The 7,917-nt window shown below is 44.0% G+C and overlaps 1 protein-coding gene across 1 annotated transcript; it reads left to right on the top strand.

The window, feature by feature from the left end:
• Positions 1 to 5,326: 5,326 nt before the first annotated feature.
• On the top strand, positions 5,327 to 6,859 carry LOC125547641 (E3 ubiquitin-protein ligase SINA-like 10). Its single transcript, XM_048711455.2, has 2 exons — positions 5,327 to 5,862; positions 5,966 to 6,859. The coding sequence occupies exons 1-2, from the start codon at positions 5,620 to 5,622 to the stop codon at positions 6,671 to 6,673; spliced, it is 951 nt and encodes a 316-aa protein (XP_048567412.2). The 5' UTR covers positions 5,327 to 5,619; the 3' UTR covers positions 6,674 to 6,859.
• The last annotated feature ends 1,058 nt before the right edge of the window (positions 6,860 to 7,917 follow it).

Genomic DNA, 7,917 nt, shown 5'->3' with positions numbered 1-7,917 from the left:
CAGCGAACTGCAGCAAGTAGGACATGTTGCTGGTGGACATGCACATAAGGAGCAGCTCGTCGCCCGGCACGGTGGCCGCCGCGGACGAGCCGACGTTCCTGCCGGTGCCGCGGATGTACCTGGTTCCAGCAGCGACAGGGGACGGGGCTGCGTCCATGGAAGTTCGCCTGCACATCCGCATTGACAAGATCTCCCCTTGGTCCGATGCATTGGCTTGATTAGGTCCACCGCTGCTGTGTTGATGGGAAACAAACGATGTATTCAAGGCAGTTCGTGCTTACTTATTTTGGAGTTGCAGCTGAAACTATTTGGGTGATGTTAATTAATAGATGCAGTTCACCTTTAATGTCATTGTAGGGTACTGTATTTAAATCAGAGGATATTATGCTTGGTGCTCATCTTTTCGTGAAATGCATCTTCTTCCGTTCTTATGTCATTCCAACTTGCAAGCATTTCATTCGCATCCGTTTCAATCTTTCTATCTCAAGTCAGGAGTAGAGCTCAATCTCATGCCATGAAATGTTATCCATGCTACGAAAGGGATACTTAATGCGGGTTTACTGGAGGATAGTGAGGAAGAAAGGAGGCCTTCTGTCAGACAAATCTCCCAAGGAAGATACCTTGCCAATGTTGATGCAGCATATAACCCTGCAGTAATTGCTGATTAAGCTTCTCTCAGAGTCTTCCTAAGGAATGAATCAAATCCATCTCCTTCCTAACGGGGAAACTTATCTCTGTCCACTGCTTAAACTGCTCATACTAAAGTGTTCTAGACCTCTTTGAGGCCTGCTGTCTGCCAAAAACGAAAAGTAGTAACTTTTACTAAACGTGGCCATAATTGTTTTCTAGATGAATGAGCTTTCCGAGGAAAAAAAATCTATTTTCTAACAAAATAATCTTTCGATATTAAAATGAAAACAAGTCATCGATACTATAAGTGTAAACATCTACTTACAAGTTGAATGTCGGCTGAGAGTTACCCTACCAAACAATTGGTGTTTACTGATGGGCATGACATGCGTTTGGATAACTCCCAAATTTTAGATCTCACTCACTAACATTTGATTTGTATTTTGGTTTTATTGATAGTAGAAGACTACGCTGGTTAGTGGAGCGTGAAAAAACTTTCTTTTTTAGTTGCTCCTCTTGATTTTGCGAACGAAGCATGTCGGCATATTTAAAACCAAGGTACGCAGAGCATAACTATAGATGGACCAGCGCAAAAAGCCACATCGGTATGGTTTTTAATTTCGGACATGGAAAAATTTCGGACGTCACCGAAATATGCAGAAATTCAGAAATTGGGAACTTATTTCGGAGTTTGAGCTTCAAAAATCTATAATTTTTCACCTTTTTAACCTAATTTAAATTTTAGTTTGAATTTGATTCAAAATTTCAGGGTTGCAATTATTTCAAACCCCACCGAAATATGTGAAATTTCGCTGAAATTTTGAACCCTACATGAAGAAACTACATTCCTCTTGACAATTAGTACTACAACATCCAGAAGGAGCAAATTACGTGGCGGCATGCAGACCTTTGTGTAGGTTTACTTTCAAGTAAATCTACCCTCGTTAAACCATATCTACAAAACCGACTAGAGACATTTTGGGACGGTGCTAGGTGTCCCGAACACGGGCCTCCTCAGCACACGGGCCTCACATGCAGACAACTTTCACAGTGGCTGTGTGAGGTCACGTTCCTGACAATGCATTCAATGTGCGTGCAAGCTACGGTGCATAGCGTACCGCTGTCGGGGGTGACACGTGTCGAGAAGTCTGCCTCGATCATCAAATGCGACTTCCACACACCGCTGACTCTTTCGGTCAAGGCAATCAATGGCACATGCTCCTGCATGGACTTCATGGAGTTGCTCTTTCATGCGGACGTCAGGCAACATATATCTTTTTATATTATATAGTGCGATTTGATTTTTTTCAATTTGTCTCACGCAAGCATTTGATTGCTAATATATGCCTATGTTATTCTCATGCATTTTCAGCAATATTATTGATGCATGATGGTATAATTCATCAAGCATGCCATGTTCTATGTATTAGCGATTTATGTTTTTCTTGAATCTTGGTAGGATTTATTTTGGCAGAAAACTGATTTTTTATCCCTAATTAAGCCTTTCACTTACTATCTTTGTTACACATTATGCTTCATTATACTCGCTGAGATGCAATTCCTTTCCTCTGACTTTGGAGTTGTGATGTTTCTGACAACATCACATAGAAGTTTGCAATTTGCTCTATCCAACAGGTTAGGTAAAAGTGCCATTCCCATTAGGTCATTATATATCAGCTGAAATTTGAAGCCATCGACTGATATGTATTTGCAGAGTTTGATATATATACCCATCTTTAAATATGTTCCATAGTATTCTTCTTTCCTATTAACTAATTCATAAAATGATTCCCTGAGGTGGCCAAAAACATTACTTACGTACAATGCATATATGTGCTTCAATTTTCTCTATTAACAACTTGACATATTGATGTTAATTGTAATAATTGCCCATTTGAAGAAGCCATGGTCAATTATTATTAGACCTTGTTTTTGTTAGGTTCTTTTGTATCGCTTATTTATTCCAACCAGAATGTAGGAACATATATTAATAGATATATTTGTTTTCTTCATTTTCCAAGATGAACTGGCACACGAAGCTGACATAACTGCTTTGATTCTTAAATAATTGTTTCCTATTAGTACAATATTTTTATCCTCCTTTTTCCACTTATCTGTTGGAGATGATGTCTGTGGATTTAGTGTTCAATGCAGCGGCCTGTTGCTTTAGGATACGTTGTGCCTCACACCCGAAATACGCTTCAATTAGTTTTACAGTAAAAATATTGCATCACTTTGTATTATTATGATGTACTACTTCAATCCATGTCACATTATTATTTCAAAATACATAATCACAAACTTCAACATACTTGTTTTTCAGTGAATGTTGTTCCAAATTAGTTCTGGTGGTTTGTTTTATTTATTCAAAGTTTGTGAACTTCTCATTCTTGTATAGGTAAAAGAAAACTTCCACATTGATGAGGATGATTCTACATATGGAGTGTTAAGGATCATGACAAATTGTGGTTCGATGGTTAGGTGGACAGTGGTATCCCTAGCCCAACAGGGTTTAAATTCTTGTGCTCGCATTTATTTTGGATTTATTTTAGGATTTTCCGGCGATGTGCGTTCTGTGAGAGGAGAGGTTCCCGTTGGCACCTACCGTGACTTCGTAAAACATCTAGATGATATGCTGGCTCAGTCTCTCGGATGTGCGCATAGGGGTAGGGGTGTGCGTGTGTGCGTTCATAGGGCTGAGTGTATGCGCGTATATATGAGCGCTTGCTTCTGTACTATGCTAAAAAAATGTCTTTTTGAGTTCGTGTCACTATGCTAGTTTACCTGCAAGTTTGAACCCAGCTAATGCACAACTCTTTCCACTACTAGCTACCGATCTAAACTGGACAAGAGTAAAAATGCAAGCAGGGAGAAATATGACCCATAAAATCATCCAAAAAATTTGAACAAATAAATAATTCATCACATGAACGAAATAATAGCTAAAGAAAACTTTAGATTAACACAGCTCATTTATCTATTGTATTGAACATCGAAGTGGAGAGATTACATCTTGGTTATCGCCATGAACCCATATTCAGGGGTTAGACTACTCACCACTCATCTTTGAGTGTGAGGATCAATGTCGGTGAAGATCGAGATGAATTTTCCCCCTCCGACAAAGTACCAGATCAGGGTTGAAATGATGATCGCCTCAGACCGTGAGATAGTTGACGTGAAAAAGTGCACGATAAATTGGGGAAAGGCTTTCAGGGTATATATAGCCACTGGTCACCGGAGCCACCTTCGTGGGAAGCATCATAGGCCCTACGCATCCCACCAAGGATCCTATGGCCTTTGAACGCCTCTGCCCTATTGGCCCCTCCATGCAGAGGGCATAGGTGCCCTAGTCTTCTTCCGGCACAAAAACACCTTCTATTTTTTTCTGTTTTTTCCGGTGACTTTTTCTGTGGTGATTTCCTGATATCCCAAAAATAGCAGAAAAACAAAATTGGTGCTCGCCACTAAATTAATAGGCTTGTCCCTCAAAAGGATTGAAAATATTACAAACTTGAAGGATAATAGGCATGAAACATACAAAAACTATAGATATGTTGGAGATGTATCACTGACCAACTTTTATACTCCATTCCTTACGATCTGTATACTGGAAGCACACCTGAAACATAGTTAATCGTCTAATCATAATGCCATTAACATCAAAACCCTCATTATTAGAGCCTAGGCGTACTTTTAACATTGATTTCTTGTAGTAGTAGGTTATCAAAAAGGGCAGTCCTTTGTGCACCCCTTATGGCGGATTTTGGGGCTACCATGCCGGTATGGGGATGCCTATGTCAATTGGATGCCAAGCGAGGAATGGGTGTCATCCTTTGCGAACTCCTGCTCCTCCTGGTTTAACTTTCATTTCCCCATTAAATAATCATTGCCTGTGTTTTGTCCTGCCGAGATCTTTTCTCACATATTTTGATTTGGGGATTATGCTAGCGGTTCGTGTTCTGGTCAGGAGGTCCTTCTATTCTTGTCTCTCCTTAGGTTCAAATAAGCTTTCCTGCCACCTATTCTCCACTATGTTATTTCTAGGATATTAGGTGAAGCTTAGCCCCTATTGTAATCTTGGGTGTATTTTCTACTCTCCATGTTCTGTCGTCTGGTGGTTAGCAGAGGTTGGTTGGGAGCCGATACTTGATTTCCCTCATCATCATTGTTGTTAGCTTTTTCATGCTCCAGCAACGTTGTTCAAGCCTTTCTCATGCACCGATGCGAGGATGATCTTGGTTGGTGTCCTCTCGGGTTATCCCCCCGTGTCTCTATAAGCTCCAGCTATGGATGCCTGCTTAGAAGTCTCTCGACTAGGTTGTTGCATGGTGTGGTGATAGATGGATTCCTCATTGCTTCTTGATGGCATCTGCAAAATCAAGGGGTTATTTTTCCTACTCCATGCAACCAGCTAATCAAGATTTTTGGATGCTTGTGGTCATGTTGTCGTTATGTGCTGGTGGTGGCAAGCACATCTGCCATGGCGTATGTGGCGGTCGATAGCAGTGAGAAAGGCGGGATGTGTCGTGACCTGGGTGAAAAGTTGTGATGCGTTGTGTGCTCCTTTGTACTATTTGGTTACGCATGTCCCTTGTGCTTACACATGTATCCTTTTCTTTCTATGGGCTCCCACGTGTTTGATGGTGTTATAATCTGGCGATGGACTCAAGAGCACTCCTCCGTGTATCAATTAAGCAGGAAACCATGCAAAAATAAAAACAATGTGCTTACATTTATGTTCCTCAAATTTTCTAGAACAACATTAATATATGTATAAACTAGCAATAATGAAATAGATTAAGAGCATGGCTTATATCTATAGCATATAAGTTTGGGAATGGAAACCACAATGAGGAAGCATTTATAGTGTAGTGTGGTTGCCTGGGCACCTTATGTTCTCAGACCTCTGCTCTTCTCCTCTCCCACCTCCTGGAAAAAGTTTGGACTGAGACACAGACAACGATTTTCTTTCCCCAAAGGCCAGCCAGGATGCAAGGCGCCGCCGTTGAGGGGAGGAGCAGGGCTTCGCCGGACAAGGCTGACGAGAGAGCCAAGAAGGCGCGGCTGCAACTGCCCGAAGGCCACGTGAGGCAAGAGGCGGCCAGAGGAGGATATGGGGGCGCCATCGTCGCGGCGGCGTACAGCCCACGAGTGGAGCTCGCCGTGAGGATTGACAAGAAAGTGCTCCACTGCCCCCTCTGCACCCTCCCCTTCAAGCCCCCCGTCTTCCAGGTTCCTCTCGTTCTTTCTTTCCTTCTTTCTTCCTCCTTTGGTGAGAGATCGAATCTTTCATGCTAACTTATGGGCCATCTACGATTTGTGTGCCTGCCTGCAGTGCAAAGCGGGGCACCCAGCCTGCGGCGGCTGCGTGGCCCAGCTGCCCTTCGGGCAGTGCACGGTGTGCGTGGACGGCGGCGGCTTCTTCGACCCCTGCCCTGCGCTGGACGCCGTGGTGTCCTCCACCAGGACTGGGTGCCCCAATGCCGGCTGCCAGTGGTACATGACCTACCACGAGGTCGCCGAGCACCAGAAAGCTTGCCCGCAAGCGCCCTGCCACTGCACGGAGCCTGGCTGCGGCTATGTCGGCGCGCCGCAGGCGCTCGCCGGCCACCTCAACACTGTCCACTCGGTGCCGTTGCTCGCCGTGCAGTATGGCAAGGTCAGCCAGCTCCAGCTGACGGTATCGACCCCGCGGGTTGTCCTCCTCGGCGACGACAACCGCGTGTTCCTCCTGATCGTGGGCGTGCTCGGCGCCGCCGCGGCCGCCGTGTCGGTGGTGTGCGCCAGGGCTAGGGCGGCGACGCGGCCCCGGTTCACGTGCAAGATGTGGGTCAACTGCGGCAAGGAGGACATGGTGTTGATGGTCATGCACATAAGGAGCAGCTCGTCGCCCGGGGCGGTGGCCGCCGTGGACGAGCCAACATTCCTGCCGGTGCCGCGGATGTACCTGGTTCCAGCAGCAGTAGGGGACGGGGCGTCCATGGAAGTTCCCCTGCACATCCGCATCGACAAGATCTCCCCTTGGTCCGACGCATTGGCTTGATTTCCGATGTTGACGGGAAACAAACGATGCAGCTGAAACTATTTGGGTGATGTTAATTAGTAGATGCAGTTCATCTTTAATGTCATTGTAGAGTACTGTATTTAAATCGGAGGATATTATAGTTGGTGCTAATCCTGTCGTGAAATGCATCATCTTCCGTCGTTATGTCATTCCAACTTGCAAGCATTTCATTTGCATGTGTTCCAATCTATCTATCTCAAGTCAGGAGTAGAGCTCAATCTCATGTCAAGAAATGTTATCCATGCTACAAAAGCGATGCTTAATGCGGGTTTACTTGAGGATAGTGAAGAAGAAAGGAGGCCTTCTATCAAACAAATCTCCCAAGCAGGATACCTAGCCAATGTTGATGCGGCATACAACTCGCTGACATTTGATTTATTTTTAAGTTTTATTGATAGTAGAAAAGTACGCTAGCTAATGGAGCGTCAAAAAACTTTCTTTTTTAGTAGCCCCTCTTGATTTTGCGCATGAGCATGTCGGCGTATTTAAAACCGGGGTACCCTGAGCGTAACTATAATAGATGGACCTGCCCAAAAAGCCACGTCGGTAAGGTATTTAATTTCGGACATGGAATTTTTTTGGAATATGCAATATTTGGGAAATTTGGAAATTATTTCGGATTTTGAGTTTCAAAAATCAATATTTTTAATGACTTTTAAGCTAATTTAAATTTTAGTTTGAATTTGGCTCAAAATTTCATGGTTGCAAGTATTTCGAACCCCACCAAAATATGTGAAATTTCGCTGAAATGTTAAACCCTCGGTACAATAAGAAACTACACTAGAATCCTCTTCACAATTAGTACTACAACATCGAGAAGGAGCCAATGATGTGACGGCAAGCATACCTTTGTGCAGGTTTACTGCCAAGTAATCTATCCTCCATTAAACCAGATCTAGAAGAACGTCAGCAGTGACATATTCGGACGGTGCTAGGTGTCCCGAACACGGGCCTCCTCACATGCCTCACATGCAGATAGGTTTCATAGAGGCCGTGTGAGGTCATCTTCCCGACCACACATTTAATGTGAGTGCAGGCTATGGTGCATAGCCTACCGCTGTCGGGGGTGACAAGTGTCGAGAAGTCCGTCTCGATCATCAAATACAACTTCTCCACACCGCCGAATCTCTCGGTCAAGGCTATCAATGCCACATGCTCCCGCATGGACTTCGTGGAGTTGCTCATTCATGGGGACATCAGGCAACATATGTCTTTTTATATTA

Source organism: Triticum urartu, chromosome 3A, assembly GCF_056163025.1.
Source record: "Triticum urartu cultivar PI428250 chromosome 3A, HENAU_Tu73, whole genome shotgun sequence".
Classification (NCBI taxonomy): Eukaryota; Viridiplantae; Streptophyta; class Magnoliopsida; order Poales; family Poaceae; genus Triticum; species Triticum urartu.
Note: the sequence above shows the minus strand (reverse complement) of the source record. Positions and strands in the feature narration are given on the sequence as shown.

What these genes read in the sequence shown, in the direction of transcription:
- LOC125547641 (XM_048711455.2), top strand. Translation starts at nt 5,620, where the DNA reads ATGCAAGGCGCCGCCGTTGAGGGGAGGAGCAGGGCTTCGCCGGACAAG. An exon ending in TCAAGCCCCCCGTCTTCCAG is followed by an intron (nt 5,863 to 5,965) that starts GTTCCTCTCGTT and finishes GCCTGCCTGCAG; the next exon opens with TGCAAAGCGGGGCACCCAGC.